General features: G+C 42.9%; 1 protein-coding gene across 2 annotated transcripts in view; it reads left to right on the top strand.

Moving 5' to 3' along the window:
* The window catches only part of LOC122556810 (slit homolog 3 protein-like), a 685,608-nt gene that overhangs the window by 610,498 nt on the left and 57,294 nt on the right, over window positions 1-17,816 (top strand). For both annotated transcript variants that reach the window (XM_043704014.2, XM_043704015.2), the window contains 6 exons: window positions 2,119-2,190; window positions 2,900-2,971; window positions 3,959-4,030; window positions 10,118-10,281; window positions 14,045-14,169; window positions 17,681-17,778. In XM_043704014.2, coding sequence (XP_043559949.2) covers window positions 2,119-2,190; window positions 2,900-2,971; window positions 3,959-4,030; window positions 10,118-10,281; window positions 14,045-14,169; window positions 17,681-17,778 — 603 coding nt within the window. The remainder of the gene's footprint in view (window positions 1-2,118; window positions 2,191-2,899; window positions 2,972-3,958; window positions 4,031-10,117; window positions 10,282-14,044; window positions 14,170-17,680; window positions 17,779-17,816) is intronic.

Raw genomic sequence — 17,816 nt, 5'->3', positions numbered from 1 at the left:
CATGATTTTGTTACATGGCACTCAGAGGAACTCTTCCACCCTGGTGATGTAATGGGGAATATGCAGTGTGGGGGTGATCATTTTTGTTGGCCTAATGTTGAATATTGTGCAGTGCTTGGCTGAGTGATGGAGGGAATAGGTTGCTTCGCATTACCCATGAGATTGTACTCTCCTGTTTCCATAATTAGTAGGGAGCTGGTGAATATTTGCCCTGGCTAAACCTCTTTAGCTCCTATCCCTTGTGGCTTTCATAATTTCCCTTGGTCTAACCTTAATTGCTTGGTCACTACCTGGGGAAAAAAAAGTAATATTTTCCACTGTTTTTTTTCCCTATTTCAGCATGTTTAAGGTAAGTGCATTTCTGGGCCACTGGAATGTATAAACCCTTTGAGGCTTTATTACTCAGTAAACTCCTCACAATTTGAATGAAACCTTGTTTGCAGGATCAGTGGTTGGAAAAGAATTGGCCCAAATCTTGTTGGAGCAGTGTATCCTGAAGAGTTAGTTAAACATTTTCCTGCACGCTTCCAGCTTGAAGGCTTTCTTTACTGTAAAATTCTATAAAAAAATGGATTAAGAAGAGCTCATCTGAGACCTTTACTGAATAGCGAAACCGATAGTCTGTCTCTTTAAAACAAAGGGATTTAACATTTGAGAAAGAAATAGGAAGGATAAAGAAGGAAATGAAGTAAATTGAACTCATAGAGTCACACAGCACGGAAACAGACCCTTCGGTCCAACCAGTCCATGCCGACCATAATCCCAAACTAAACTAGTCCCACCTGCCTGTACTTGGCCCATATCCCTCCAGACATTTCTTATTCATGAACTTATCCAAATGTCTCTTAAATGTTGTAACCGTACCCACATCCACCACTTCCTCTGGAAGTTCATTCCACACACAAACCATTCACTGTATCAAAAAGTTGGCCCTCATGTCTTTTTTTAAATCTTTCTCCTCTCTCCTTAAGATATGCCCCCTAGTTTTGAAACTCAGGGAAAAGACCCTTCTCATTCACCTTACCTATGCCCGTTGAGAGTGTGGTGCTGGAAAAGCACAGCGGGTCAGGCAGCATCCAAGGAGCAGGAGAATCGACGTTTTGGGCATAAGGGTTACTGATGAAGGGCTTATGCTCGAAACATTGATTCTCCTGCTCCTTGGATGCTACCTGACCAACTTTTGACTCTGATCTCCAGCATCTGCTGTCCTCACTTTCTCCTACCTTATCTATGCCCCTCATGATTTTATTAACCTCTGTAAGGTCACCTCTCAACCTCCTATGCTCCAGTGAAAGAGCTCCCAGCCTATTAAGCCTCTTCATATAATTCCAATCCTCCATTCCTGGCAACATCCTGGTAAATCTTTTGTGAACTCTCTCTACCTTAATTTGTCAAAATAAGCAAGGAATAAAACAATTGGATTAAGTGAAAGAGTGAGAAGAAGAAAAACAAGGAAAAATAGAATTTAAATCAAAGTCTTGAAGAAGTTTACACATGTGAGAATGAGACATGGCAGCTTAGAATATTCCCTTTCTAGGTTGGACAAGTGAATTATGCACTACTAATTATCACTTGTTTAAAAATACTTGCATTGTTACATACAAACTCTTAACTTTCTGCAGAATGTTTATAATCATCCCATGGGAGTTTAGACAGAATGGGGGTGTTGAGGTCACGCTGTTATTATTGTGTGTTTTTACATCTTGTGGTTCTAAGATCAGGAACTTCACCAGGTGTATTTCTTGCTATTCTCCATGTGGCTGGTGAATTGTTACTCAGCCATTTTGGAGCAATGAATGTGGCATTTAGTTAACAATTCGTTCCTAATACAACACATGGTGTAGTGAGGTAGGGTCATCAGCTGGGAAATTGTGACAATTTGTAACTGATGGTGCGTCACTTCCTTGCTTAATCCATCTGCACATTAATGTTGCCTTATCTGTGCAATCACTTTCCTTTCTCCACAAGCCAGTGATGCTCAAATTATGTTCAGCACAGCTCCTTGCATTTTGTTTATGATAAATCCAATGCTATTGTTTGCCTCTGAGAAAAGAGAGTGCACAGACTTGTTTTAATCGGATACAATAAATGATTGTATTTGTTGTTGTGCTTTTGCAGAGATTTAAGCAACAACAGTATCAGCATGCTGAGCAATTCTAGCTTCAGCAACATGTCCCAGCTCTCAACACTGTGAGTATATGATCCAGCCTCTCTGTCTCTCAAATGTCTGAATATTCGGACTTCAGTTGTTGGTGTGTTCATGTAATCCAATCGATCCCAGCGGTGTGAGTTGCTACTCTGCATGTTATTATTACAATTAATTTGCCTCCTGATACCATCAGTTGTGCTATTACTAACAACAGTAATGAGTATGGGGCGCTACTTTGATATTAATGCTACTGTTGTTACCACAAATCTTGACATAAGTAATGTTCATAGCTGTGGATGAGTGCACCGAATTACTTTAACAACAGAGCTATGAGAGGTAAATAGTTTGCCTCTCGAATTGTTTTTCAAGAATCCACCTGGTACATCGGGTTAATGCACTGGCTTTCTGTTTGTGAGCCTCAGACTCAGAGTCTGGTTTAGGCTGAGGCTGGATGTAAGGTGAGCTTGAGCGTCCATGAGAGTAGGAGGAAGGCACTCAAGCTGATGTTATCCAGGGATTAACATTGCCGGAGTGCAATTGCCCTGCCCTTTACTTGCAGCTGGTTACTTGGTCCAGGCCATTAGATGAAAATAGAGGTATTTCAGACACCAAATAAGCATCCCATTAATCATTACTGAAGAATGAAGAATAATATGTCAGAACATAGCAGTGTCTGGTTCTTTTTAAAACTTTTGGAAGCTCTGGTCCCCAGATCATAACTTAACTCATTCTTAACATTTGTTTTGTCAGAATTTTGAGTTATAACCGGCTGAGGTGCATTCCCGTCCATGCTTTCGATGGTCTGAAATCTCTGAGGTTGTTGTAAGTACTTAGCAAAGCGTTACTTGAAACAAACTTTGTGTGATTTGAAGTGATGAGGAATTGCCAATGTGGACCTTACCCTGGCTCCACAGTGTGGAGTGTCAATGCAAAATAACCCAGGCTCTCAAAGACCAGTCCCTTCCTATCTCAGACCTTGCTGCCCATACTTCCATTCTCTATCTCTGCTTACCACTTCCAATTCACTCACTTTCCACATGCCGTTTCCATCTCACAAATCTGAATTACCATCTTAATTTTGTCCTGCATTGTTTCTGGACAATGTTTTACATTCCTTCTTAACATGCATGGATTAGATCAATTTGGACTATCCCCAAAGAACATTAGTGAACCAGCATTAGATTGGAATATTACTGAATTCAGTTCATGATGTAATGAGACCTGGAAACGTGCAGGATAAACAAGATATAAATATAGGAGTGAATTCTGATGGTGCAGAATTCATTTTTGATACCACTGCCTAACATTCCCTCTGACTTAGGCATGTTTGCTCTCTTAGTACAAGGTCATTTTACCTTCATGATGTGTTAGTGTCTTGTAGCAGATTGTAGCCTGACTGTTTCCACATCTGATAGTTGAATAAGAATGTGTGTTCTCTTTGTGTTGTACCCTGGACCTCTGTATTAGTGTCTTTGGCTATTCCTTGCATTACACAGCTGTGTTATTTGATGTGTGTCATATTGTAGCCTGTGCATTATCCTGGGTATGCGACAACCCAAGCTACATCTGATCCTGTGTATAATTCACATTGGTCATGTAGACTGAGCCTGGTGTTATTCTGCCCACTTTCAGAGGTGTCCTGCACTATAAAATAGTCAAACGTAATATGAAAAGTTCTTCCCTCACCTTTTCAAAGGATGCAATATAAATTTTTAACTTTAAAAATAATATATCCAATGTGTAACATTGTTCCATTGGATTTTGTATAAAGTCGTCGATGTAATTTTAACAGATTTTTTTTAAAAATAGGACCCTACATGGTAATGACATCTCAACCATTCCTAACGGAGCATTCAGTGGTCTATCGTCACTTTCTCACCTGTAAGTAAAAAAGGGGACTTATCTTCTTCAAAGAGACACCCTTGAGAAGAAAATTGAGTATACTAATAAATTGGTGGGAATTCACAAGAACAAGTACCGAGTGCCCTCCAGCAATAACAATACACAAGGTAGTTAGTGCCTAAGCTACTAAGATGAATTGTATTGAAGAGAAGATATCAACAATCTTTCTTCCTACACTGGAACAAGCTGTCAAAGGAAATATTCCCAGCCACATAACTTGAAATCTTCAAGACTCATCTCTAAATTATTTCTGTTTATGAGTTTTTATTATCAGGACTACCACTGCAGATCTGGTTTTTCTCGAGCTGACAGCATAAAAGTTGGCAGAATGTGAATATTAGTCTGTGATACAGTCATGAGTAAGCTAAAAGCAGAATTCTTTAATATCTGTATGCAGTTAGTGTTCCTGGTTGATTTTCACATTACTTTAATTTCTGAAAGGGGTACTCCTTGGGAATTACATTGTGATATTCTTTGTAATGTGCCACAGCCTTAACTGAAATAAATTTGTGAAATTGAGGCTCACTTTTCAGCGATTCCAGGCAGACTTTGACAACAGGTTTTTCTGAGCTCCATTACTATGGCTGCTGAGACTGTTTGTTTTGCAGAAAGTGTGACTTGCCCCACTAATGAGCTGCAGAAATGATATTGTGAATTTTAATTCTTTCAAAGTTAACTTTCTCTGCTGATGTTTTTATTGAGTATTGTCAGTGTTTTGGAGATAGCAGATTCCATCCACCCCAAAACATATATTGCTATATTCTTTGTATGATTTGGTTGCAGAGGTACAATTTTTTTGTTGCAATTTTTATAACCAATACACACCTTTTTGATACACCTCCATATAGTTGGTAGCTCAGTGGTTAGCACTGCTCCTACTAAGGATCTGGGTTTGATTCTAACCTTGGCTATGTGGGGTTTGCACATTCTCCTTGGGTTTGCTCTGGTTTCCTCCCACAATCCAAAGATGTAAAGGTTCGGTGGATTGGCCATGCTAAATTGGCCCCTGTGTCCAGTGATGTGCAAGCTGAGGGACTAGCCATGGGAAATGCAGGGGCTAGGGGGATGCGATGGTGCCGTACATCTGAATGTCTTCCTTATTGTTTCTGTTGTACTTTGGTAATGAGATTATTCAAGTATCTGGACTGTTCCAAAGACAGAGATTAACATTTTGTTTTTTTTGATGTCCTTTCTCTCTTTCTGTCAGTGAGGGAGAGCAGAATGTGATACACACATTTGTTTGATTAGTTTGTCCCCTTGCATTTGGGCTCAATTAGGAGGTTTAGGGTTAACATGTCATAACGTTTTGAGCACTGCTAGAATCCTGTTGTCAGGATATACATGTTAATTGTTCGGTGATGAACTGTGCTATATGTAGCAGAGCATTCAGGTGCAAATCCACTTGAACATCACATACTCACTCAACAGAGCTCTGTCAAACACCCCAGATGATGACTATGGCCATTTTGCATCAAAGGTCAAACAAAAACAACTAGTTCTTGTTTCTATTAAGCTTCAAAACACCTTTGCAACTTTTTCTCAACCTTTCATCATATTTATATCTGTCCTTCACTTAACAGAACATCATAATAACAAAGTTTTTCAGTGTTACCTTGGAAGCATAATGTAATTGGAGCCAAGTTGATTCCCAAATATTACTCCAGTGTACCCATATTGGCTGAAAGATTCAGTCACATAGTGGTTATTTCATTGGACTGATCATGCAGGGGTGGGATTTAAATTTAATCTAAATAGTTGGAATAAAAGAACTTTGCTTTGTGGATGAGCAGATAAAATGGCAAGGCAGTACATATCCAATACATTGCTGCCTCCTCTCTGTCAGACTTGTTGGTAGATTGACCTCCCCAAGAGGTCAAATAAGTAGACATTCAAGGGTATTGCCTGACATTTGCCCATGTTATGAGGGCCCAGTGCTGTCCTGGGCAATGTGTCCAATGAAATCTGGAGGCCTCTGAACAGGTGACCAGAAAGAGGTCATTTTGTCAGGTCAAAGGCCAAAGGAGTGGGCCAGTTGATCAGAGTTCAGGACCAGCGTGCTGCTATGAGGGTGAAAGATAAGGATGGTAAGATTCGGGAACCCTGGATGATAAGAGATATTGAAAGTTTAGTTAAGAAGAGAAAGGAAGCAAATGTAAAGTTTAGGAAACCTGAAATCAGATAGGTCCTTGAGGAATATAACAGAAGCAGAAAAGAATTTAAACAGGTAATTAAGAGGGCTAAAAGATGCCATGAAATGTCCTTGGCCAGTAAGATTAAGGAGAATCCCAAGGAATTGGATACGTACATTGAGAGCAAGAGGGTTGCTAGTGAAGGGGTGGGTTCACTCAAGGATAAAGGAGGGAATTTGTGTGACATCTTTACTGAGTAATTTGTATAAGTATTCACCGAGGAGAAGGACATGGATGATGATAAGGTTTGGGGAAACATGTTGATATTCTGCCATGTTAGTATCAAGGAGGAGGTGGTGTTGGGTGTCTTGAAAAGATTCAAGGTGGTTAAGACCCCAAGACCTAATAGTCATTATTTGGAGATGATGACACTGGACTGGACTGTACAGAGTTAAAAATCACACAACACCAGGTTATAGTCCAACAGGTTTATTTGGAAGGACTAGCTTTCGAAGCACTGCTCTTGTTGAAGGAACAGTGTTCCTTCAAGGGCATTTTACAGTGAGTGGGTCTGGAGTCACATGTAGGCCAGACTTGGTTAGGACAGCAGATTTCCTTCCCTAAAGGAGTTTTGTGAACCTGAAGGGATTTTACTTCAGTTGGCCACGCTTTCATGGTCAGTGCTACAAATATTTGTAAAATTAGTAATCCACCATCTGCCATGGTGGGATTTGAACCCAAGCCCCAGAACATTATGCGGGTCTCTGGATGACTAGCCTAGCGGCAATACTGCTATCTTGAGTAAAACACCTTACCACCAGTAGAGAATGAAGAGTTTCATTCCATTAGCCTGAGCTAGCAGCTAACCCTAGCCCCACATTTTGAGAGTCTAATGATCATGGTTTTCTTCATAGTTTAACAGTTAAACAAATATTATTTTACCAAACTCTCACCGGTGTATAATAATAGTTCATTAAAATAAATTTTCTTTAACTTTCCATACTACAGAATGGACCTCAATCTGCTAAGTGATTGAGCTATTAATTTCCTCTGGATGACTGAATGACTTAGCTGGAGAGGGAGTTGTTATTAATGAGCTGAACTTTTTGTCTGCGGAACTACTTCATAGATTTCACTCAACCTTTTGCCTCCTTAAGAATAACAGTGCAGCGGCAGTGAAAAGTATTGCTGTTTGACTTGTCGTTGCGATGATGAAGCACTTTGCAATATACCTTGAACAGAATAACAAAATAGCCAGACACTTCTGGACTCCATTAAAGGGATAATACAATTTGTGCATTAACTTGAAATAAACCAAAGGCTTTGATAAACAGAATCAGAAACAAACAGGCATTTCTTTCAACTTGGTTATGAGTAAAACTAAACTTTTACGTGTAGTTGACCAGGTACATACTGTTGGTATAAAAAGAATTAAGGGATGAAGGGACCGATTGAAATTAATGTATTCATCAGGAATTATTGTGCTAATGTTCTCCATTTGCTGGTTTAATGGTTTTAGTTAAGAGGATTTACACCACATGCTTTGCATTATCATTTGCTTATTAAACAAGAGTCTCTGTTGAGTTATATCGTGCATAGTTCATAGCACTATCAGTAATGAAGATGCCAAATTACACATTTTTTAAACTTGTGTTTTCCATAATCTGCTTTCTGTATTCTATTGAGAGACCGTTTTACAAAACTGATGGGTGTAGTGGGATACTGCCGTTTCACTTCTGACCCCCTTTGGTTTAAATCAAGCTCAAAATTAGATAATGATTTTCCTCTGTCTTCCGTGTTCCGATGTGAAATCCCCAGCGAGCATAGTTGTCAATACAATTCGACTCTGAGTTCGTTTATTTCTATCCCCACTTCCAATTTCATTGCCTGCTGCAGTGGCTGGGGAGTTGTCTAAATTTATCCATGGTTAAAGATGTGTTGCCAGGGCAGAGGACCTCATTGCCAGGTTGCTAATGTTGACAATAGCCTGGGGTTTAATCCCAATTCTGGCTGAGGTAGACCGAAGGCTCATGTCTTCTGCTGCCCTTTAGTAAAATCATAGCATAAAACTGTGGCTTGCAACCCTTGATTAATCAAGGTCGGTGCAGGCAGAAGACGAACTGTGCATTGTAGGGAAGGACTGGGTGGAATTTAGTATGGAATATCCACATCTCATTTCTGGTAGCTGAGACTAAGTGTCTTTGAGACGGAAAGTCGGAAGGAATAAATACAGAAAGGAAAAAGCAAATATCAGGGCACTGGGAAGTAAGCAAGGAAGTAGGATTGGTTGAATTTCTTTACTAAAGACCATGCATGGGTATGATAGGCTAAATGGTATTTTCTTTGGGATTATTCTGTAGTATTTGATCACCATGTCCAAATTCCTGAGACCATCTCCCAGGGGCACCTAGTCTTGAATCTGCCACTGAGTATTATTCCATCCACTTGGAATTTTTAACATCTGGTAGATTGGCTTCAATGATTTGTTAAAATTCATTCTCAGGATATCAATGTTGCTGATAAGGCCATCAGTTATTGCCCCTCTTTAATTGCCCTGAAAATGGTGATGCATTTCCTTCATTGCAACTGAATGTCCTGCTAGCACACTTCAAAGAACTAGAAAAAGTGAGGACTGCAGATGCTGGAAATTAGAATCGAGAGTGTGGTGCTGGAAAAGCACAGCCAGTCAGGCAGCATCCAAGGAGCAGGAAAGTCGACGTTTCAGGCAAAAGCCCTTCATCAGGCATGAGGCTGGGAGCCTAGGGCATGGAGAGATAAATGGAAGGGGGTTGGGGCTGGGGTAAGGTGGGGAGAGGGGAAATGAGGAGACTGGTGAAATCAACATTGATGCCCTGGGGTTAGAGGGTCCCAAGGCAGAAGATGAAGCATTCTGCCTCCAGGCGCCGGGTGGTAAGGGAGTGGCGATGGAGGAGCCTAGGACTTGCATGTCCTTGGCAGAGTGGGAGGGGGAGTTGAAGTGTTCAGCCACAGGGCGGTGGGGTTGGTTGGTGAGGGTGTCCCGGAGATGTTCTCTGAAGCGCCTACTCACAGAGCGCTGTGCTTTTCCAGCATCATAGCTGTTAGGCATTGCTGTGGTTCTGGAGTCTAAAACAGGTAAAGTTTTCCTCCCTGAAGGATATTAGTAATGAGATGGGCTATTTTTTATTAACAGTCCCATTGTTTCATGGTCACTTTTACTCATGCCAGCTTTTTATTCAAGAGTTAGTGTAAACTCTCAAGTTGATGTGATTGAATGTAAAGTCATGTCTCCAGATCATATTCCAGCTCTATGCATTGCTAGCCCAGTATCATAATCACAAGCATGGAATTCCAACATTCTGGAAACAGGCCATTGGCCTATCGAGTTCACACCAACCCTCTGACGGCACTTCACTCTATCCCTGTAACCCTGCCTTTCCCAGGGCTAACTCAGCCAGATTGCACCTCCATGGACACTATGGGGTAATTCCCCATGGCCAATCCACCCTACGCTTCAAATCTTTGGACTTGGGGAGGAAACTGAAGCACACAGAGGAAACCCACTCAGAGGGGGCCACTCAGAGGGGGAACATGCAAACTCCACACAGACAGTCCCCCAAGGGTGGAATTGAACCCAGGTCCCTGGCGCTGTGAGTCAGCAGTGCTAACCACCGAGTGACCGTGCTGCCAATATAGTTAGATCTGGCCCTGCACATCTTCAGCTCACTGAGTGATACAGTTGAGCGGCAGTGGGTTGGTTATTGGCACTGGTATGTTTAACCAGTAGACTGTTTAAAAATGAAATGGATCTCTGCATGGTGCACTTGTTAAAGTCAAGGAAAATGTTGGTTGTTGTTCTTCCTGGGGAGGTGGTGGGGGGTGGAGCCTTGGCGAGAGAGGTTAAACTGACCCATTGGACATGCACTAAGCTTTCATCCCTCTCTCTGTCTGCTTCTAGTGCCCTTGGGGCTAATCCTTTGTACTGTGATTGTAACCTGCGCTGGCTATCTGAATGGGTGAAGACAGGCTATAAGGAACCAGGAATTGCTCGCTGCACAGGACCAGAGGAAATGAACGAGAAACTCCTTCTAACAACGCCTACAAACAAGTTTCACTGCAAAGGTATGTTGTGTCGAACCACAGAAAAGGGTCTCGAAATAGCCTCATGCACCATCATGTCGGAATTACTAATTGAGGAGGAACGTTATGGAGAGACGCACTTGCGCCATATCCAGGAGTCCATTTTTCGGATTCCGCTAGAGATAGGAGAGTCGTCCAGTCCAACTTGTGTCATTCCTGACTCATGAAAATTAATGATGAAGTCAGGAGAGTGAATTATCAGATCGCGTCTGTGTTTAATTCTCCGAACTGTGGTCCCACCCAATAACGCTCTGCACTAGCAGCAGTCTACCCAGTGTTTTTGCCAATTGAATAGAATTAGGAAGTGTGCAAGCTGGAAAGTCTGATGTGTATGGAGCCAGCTGACACCACCCCTCCCCCCATCTCCACCCCCCAAAAAAAGGTGAACGTAAGAACCAGGAACAGGAGTCAGCTGTTTAACCACTCAGGCCTGCTGCTCCATTTAATGCCATCGTGGTTGATCAGATCTCAGCTTCGACTCCACTTTCCTGTCTATTCTTCAGGACCCTTTAATCCATTATTTGTTAAAAATCTGTCTCTCTCCCCCTTCAATTTACCCGATTTCCCAGCGTCCAGCACACACTGATGTCCACCATAAATTGGAGAGACGTAATTGCTCCTCATTTCTTGTTTAAATCTGCTACCCCTTATCTCAAAATTACTACCTCTCATATTAGATTGCCCCAAATGAGGAATGAGCTGCCTCATGCCTATACTTACTCTGTTTCTATGTGTACTTTGGTAAAAACAATAACTGCAGATGCTGGAAACCAGATTCTGGATCAGTGGTGCTGGAAGAGCACAGCAATTCAGGCAGCATCCAACGAGCAGCGAAATCGACGTTTCGAGCAAAAGCCCTTCATCAGGAATATTCCTGATGAAGGGCTTTTGCCCGAAACGTCGATTTCGCTGCTCGTTGGATGCTGCCTGAATTGCTGTACTCTTCCAGCACCACTGATCCAGAATCTATGTGTACTTTGTCAATCTCCTTTAGCACCTTGTATTAGATTTCAATTAGGTTTCCTCTCATTCTTGTAAACTTCCGAGAGTATAGCTCATAACTGCTTAGTTTCTTTTCATAAGACAAACCCCTGATCTCTGGAATCAATCCAATGAATCGTCTCTGAATTGTGTCCAATAAAACTCCTCAAGGAAGGGGACCAATGGTATTTTCTAGCTACTGTTCCTAAAGAAATCGAGGTAGGCTCATCTGCTGCCACAAGCCAATCAGCTTGAACTAAACAATGTCATACAGCAGGGAAACAGGTCCTTGGGCCCAACTCATCTATGCTGACCAGATATCCTAAACTGAACTAGTCCCATTTGGCTACATTTGGCCCTTATCTCTCTGAACCTTTCCTATCCACCTACCTGTTCAATTGTCTTTTGAATGTCGTAATTGTACCTGCCTCTACCACTTCCTCTGGCAGCTCGTTCCACACGTACATCACCCTCTGTATGAAAAGGTTGCCCTCAGGTCCCTTTTAAATCTTTCCTCTCACACCTTCAATCTCTCCCGTCTAGATTTGGACTCCCCTACCTTGGGAAAATGACCTTGGCTATTCACCTTATCTAAGCCCACATGATTTTATAAAACTTTATAAGGTCACCCCTCAGCCTCCTACACTCCAGGGAAAAAAAATCCCAGCCTATCCAGCCTCTCCTTATAACTCAATCCTCCAGTCTCGGTAACAGTCAAAGAGCGTGGTGTTGGAAAGGCACAGCCAGTCAGACAGCATCCGAACAGCAGGAGAATCAATATTTCGAGCAAGAACCCTTCATCAGGAATTACAGGTGGCCTAAGGGGGCTGAGAGATAAATGAGGGGAGGAGTGGGGCTGGGGGAAGATGGCTGAGAGTGTGATAGGTAAATAAAGGTGGGGTGAAAGTGATAGTGCGGAGAGGAGGATGGAGCGGAAAGGTGGGAAGGAAGACGAACAGGTAGGACAGTTCAAAAGGGTGGTGCCGGGTTGGAAGGTTGCATCTGGGATAAGGTGGGGGGAGGGGAAATGGGGAAACTGGTGAAATCTACATTGCTCCCATGTGGTTGGAGGGTTCCAAGGTGGAAGATGAGGCGTTCTTCCTCCAGGCATCGGTTGGTTAGAGTTAGTCGATGGAGGAGGGCGAGGACCTGCATGTCCTTGGTGGAGTGGGAGGGGGAGTTAAAGTGTTCAGCCACGGGGTGACAGGGCTGTTTAGTGCATGTGTCCCAGAGATGTTCCACAAGTTGGTATTGTGTCGCCTCAATGTAGAGGAGACCACATCTAGAGCAATAGACGTATAGATGGACTGTGTGGAAGTATAGGTAAACCTCTGTCGGATGTGGAAGGATCATTTGGGGCCTTGGACGGAGGTGAGGGGAGACGTGTGGGCGCAGATTTTGCCCCTCTTGCAGTGGAGGGTGGTTGGTGGGGAGCAAGTGTACCAAGTGCCTTCTTCACTACCTTGTCTACCAGTAACCCCACTTTCAAGGAACTATGCACCTGCACCCCTAGGTCTCTCTGTTCAACATCCTGCCCATTGCCCTACCATTAACTGTGTAAGTCCTGCCCTGGTGTCTGACCAAAATGAAGCATCTCGCATTTACCTAAATTAAACTCCATCTGCCATTCCTCGGCCCACTGGCCCAGTTGATCAAGATCCCATTACATTCTTCACTGTCCACAATACCAGCAATTTTGGTGTCATCCGCAAAGTGACTAGCTATGCCTCCTATATGCTCATTCAAATTGTTTATATAACTGGCAAATAAAGGGGAGGTGATGGCCTAGTGGTATTGTCATGAGACTACTAATCCACAGACCTAGGTAATGTTCTGGAGACCTGGGTTCAAATCCTACCACAGAAGATTATGGAATTTTAATTCAATAAAAAAAACCTGGAAATGTTTGGAAAAGCCCATCTGTTGCACTAATGTGCTTTAGGGAAGGAAACTGCCAGCCCTACCTGTTCTGGTCTTTAGGGAGAAAGTGAGGTCTGCAGATGCTGGAGATCAGAGCTGAAAATGTGTTGCTGGAGAAGCGCAGCAGGTCAGGCAGCATCCAGGGAACAGGAGAATCGACGTTTCGGGCATAAGCCCTTCTTCAGGAATGGTCTATATATGACTCCAGACAGCAGACTCTCAAACTGCCCTCACTCTGTGAATGAATAAAATAAAAGGCAACAGTGGTCCCAGCCATTGATCGTTGTGGACACCAGCAGTCACAGGCCTCCAGTCTGAGCAACAACCCTCTCTCTATCTTAATTTGGTGTCACAGAAATCCGACAATGTGGAAACAGGCTACTCGGTCCATCGATTCCAGATTGCCCCCCACAAACATCATCCCACCCTATTCCTTTAACTCTGAATTTTCCACAGCCAATCCACCTAGCCTGCACATCCCTGGATGCTGTGAGCAATTTAACATGGCCAGTCCATCCTAACCTGCACACCTTTAGACTGTGGGTGGAAGAGCAAACCCACGCTGACACAGTGAGAATGTGAAAAATCCATGCAGACGGTCAACCGAGGCTAGAATCAAACCTGGGTCCCTGGTGCTATGAGGCAGCAGTGCAAACCACTGTGCTACCCAATGTCCTTTGTCTATGTTTTTTCCTCCTCAAATCTCTTGAACACCCTCCTGTAAAAAGTGCAGGGTTTGTTTTGCATGGGAAATACAGAATCATTATGCTTTGGGGTTCCAGGATAGCAGGAGTAATCTTGTAATCTTAAACTGCAATAAGATCTGTTTCTTTTATCCTTTCAGATCCACTGAACATTGCTATCTTAGCCAAATGCAACCCCTGCCTGTCCAGTCCTTGCAAAAACAATGGGACCTGTAACAGTGACCCCACTGAGTTCTTCAGATGTACCTGTCCCTATGGGTTTAAGGTAAGAATGTAGTTGGGAGAGTGGATAAAAATGGTAAGATTGTTCTTTTAGTTATCTTTACTAAAAACATTGCCATGAGCACAAAATGGAGTTTAGTACCTGGTTTGGAGAATTTTAACCCTAAAACTCTCTTCCATCAGCTCCAGTATTTGGCACATGGAATGTAAAATCTTCTAACATGCCCCTACTCCCAGATCCAAAATTAACAATAACACCACAAGTTTTATGCTGCATTCGTAAAAAGACATCTCTCTACATCTGCTATCCATTTCCTAAGCTTTCATGATATGGTTCAATTTAGCCCTTAGTGCTTTTGTTTTCTCTGGTTTGATGGAGCCTTTCTTGTTTGGAATGCGATGTAATTGGAAGAAATAGTGTTTTGAGTGGGTACATTGCATGCTATTGGATTAAGACATGTTTTGTCATTTGGCTGTGCAAGAGTGATTTTAATGGCTCGTTTATAACCTCAAAGTTTCCCTTGATGCTTCTATTTTCCTGTCAGTTTTTGAATCCCTCCTGAGGGGATTGTTCTGCTGACGATCCAGTGAATTATCCGGGGACGGTGATTGCATAAACATCGTCACTGTCTGCTATCATAGTAACGCACTCAACAGTGACTGTCCGCAGATCGTTTAATAACAGGGGAGAAAGTTCACAAGTAGTGACATATTTGACCCCAACTTGGACTATCGATGCTCTCAACAAGACAGTCTATTTCCACATTGATAAACTTGTCAGATTCTGTCCTTGCATTGACTTCCCTGCTGCTGAAACTCTCATCCACACTTATTGTTACCTCTAGATTCACCTATTCCAATTTACTGCCCTCCCTAAACCTGAGGTCACTCTCTTGCTCTGTACGTCAAGACCTGTTCATTTGTAATGCCTGTGCTCAGCTGGTTTCCGTTAACTCCTAGTTAAAGTTTGGATCCAATTTTAAAATGCTTATTTTTTTTTCCAAATCTGTCCGTGGTTTTGCCCTCCCTAGACCAGTGACACCTTCAGTCCTACAACCTTCTGAGGTATCTGCATTCTGCCAATTCTGGTCACTCCAACATCCTCAACTTTCATCCCTCCACTATTGCTCACCAAGTCTTTATCTAACCCTAAGCTTTGGTATTCCTTCGCTAAACCTCTCTGACTATCTTTCCCTTCTATAATGCTCTTTAAAGCCTACGTGTTTGACCAGGCTTTTGGTCACCTGCCCCCATATCTTGTTAAACTTGCAATGGGACAGTTGATGATTTGTTCCCATTTCTTCCTTTTACACACAAGCACATCCACCAGGTGTCAATGGGTAGCAATTAGAAGATGAAACTCAAGACTGTCCAACTCTGTATGGTTCGGATACCGACTGGACAAGCTTACCAAACTACAATGATTATCATAGAATCTCTACAGTGTGGAATCAAGCCAATCGGCCCATCAGGTCTACACCAACCCCCCCAAAGAGCATCCCACCCAGCCCCAACCTCCATGTACCCTATCCCTGTAACCCTGCATTTCCCATGGCTAATCCACCAAGCCTGCACATCCCTGGACACTATGGGGCAATTTAGCATGGCCAATCCAGTCTAACCTGCACATCTGTGGACTGTGGGAGGAAACGGAAGCACCCAATGGAAACCCACACAGACTAAGGGAAAGCATGCAAACTCCACACAGGCAGTCACCTCAGGGTGGAATCAAACCCTGTCCCTGGCGCTGTGAGGCTGCAGTGCCAACTCCTGAGCCACCATGCCACATTATATTGCACAATGAACTTCTTCATGGGCATACTGCCCTCACCTTCCAGTCTTGCAGCCTTTGAACTAGTTATAATCCCCTCCCCTGTTCAGACAGAGAAAGCTGATGTTCTACCTTCTACTCAAAACAGGGTATACAGTGATAGGTTAGGGGGGCTAGGTCTGGGTGGGATGCTCTTTAAAGAGTCGGTTTGGACTTGATGGGCCAAGTAGCCTGTTTCCAGACTGTAAGAAATCTATGGAAAAAAAATGTGTTTCGGGGGTTTGGGGAGAAGGGTGGTGAGAGAGGTTGTTTTGAGGAAGTTTATAAAGCTGGGAAGAGAGATAGCAAGATTGAGGGTTCATGGTGAAAGTTCCAGAAATTAGGGCCAAAATGGCTTAATCTTGTTTTATAATTAACTTTAGTTATATTTGAAATGGAAGAATTTGCCTGAACCTACAATTGCCTATAAAAGGGTGAATACAGTTTATTGCACAATTGCACTTGTGAGCTCTTCAACTGATCGGATAAATAGTGCAAATTTTCATCTCCCATCTGAAATGAAAGCAAAGTGCTGGAGAAACTCAGCAGGTCCAGCAGCATCTGTGGAGAAAGAGTAGAGTTAATGTTTGAAGTTCAGCGACCCTTCTTCAGCACTTCAAGGTTGCTCAGCCCTGCTGAGTTCCTCTAGCAATTGCTGTTTTAGTTTCAGATCTTCAGCGTCTTCCGTTCATTGTTTTAATTGATTTATTCATCTCCCATCTGCTGGGAACTGGGTTGGGGTGACTCCAATCTCAGCTAACAGAATCCTGAAGAGCCATCTGAGACAGAAGATCGCTGTCTTTTATCAGGTGGATTTCCCTTGTGAGAAGATGGTACATTGCTCTCTACCACTCTCTAATCTGTGTCTCATTGAGTTTCTTCTGCTAGCACTTGGTGTTGAAGGGTCAAACTCAAACCTTTTGCGATTCTAAAGGTGCCCTTCCTCTGCTCATGTTTGTGCATATTTGAGTTCCAAGGCCTAACCATTTCAACCAGAGAGTTTACTTTTTGTGGTTTTAGTCGGAACAGTAGAGTGACACGATAGCTCAATGGTCAACGCTGCTGCCTTGCAACACCAGAGACCTGAGTTTGATTCCACCCTCAGGTGACTGTGCGGAGTTTACCTGTTCTCCCTGTGTCTGTGTGGGTTTCCTCTAGGTGCTCTGGTTTTTGTCCGATATTCCAATGATATGCAGGTTAGGTGGATTAGCCATGGGAAATGCAGGGCTATGGGGATAGGGTATGGGCATGAGTCTGGGCAGGATGCTGTTTGAAGTGTTGGTGATGGGCCGCATAGTCTCTGTCTGCACTGCAGGGATTCTGTGAACTCTGCCAGCTTTTTTGTGTATGTGTGTGTGTGTGTGTGTGTATTGTGTGTGTGTGTGTGTTTGTGAATCATCCTATGTCTAGTTTAACATTGCTTTCAGTAGTCCCTGTTATAAAAATGCAAATTAATTCAGCTTAAACCTTAGGTTTGATAGCCAATATACATGGGTCCCTTACTAATTCTGTCCAGGCTCAGAATTGGAAATGGACCACTTGGTTTTGGTACCAAGTCTTGTAGCTACTTGTTGAACCAAATCCTGATGTACATCACCATTTTCACCATAGGAATGGAAGAAATTGGCGAAGTTATGGGATACTATGCAACTCTGGAAGGCTGCACATGCATTATTGTAGGTTGGGGAATTGTACTCCTTTTCATAGGACATCAGTGATTTCTCCGATCCTTCTGTTCTCACAGGGCCAGGATTGTGGTGTTCCCATCAACGCCTGCATCAACCACGCATGCCAAAATGGAGGAACCTGTCGCCTCACTGAGGGGGAGAAGCATGGATTCAGGTGCTTATTTATATCATCAACTGAGAGAGATTTGATTT

The sequence above is a fragment of the Chiloscyllium plagiosum genome, unplaced genomic scaffold (assembly GCF_037043375.1).
Source record: "Chiloscyllium plagiosum isolate Xiang-an unplaced genomic scaffold, Cpla_swu_hap1 HiC_scaffold_16, whole genome shotgun sequence".
NCBI classification, from domain to species: Eukaryota; Metazoa; Chordata; class Chondrichthyes; order Orectolobiformes; family Hemiscylliidae; genus Chiloscyllium; species Chiloscyllium plagiosum.
This window is presented reverse-complemented; position numbering and strand designations above follow the sequence as displayed.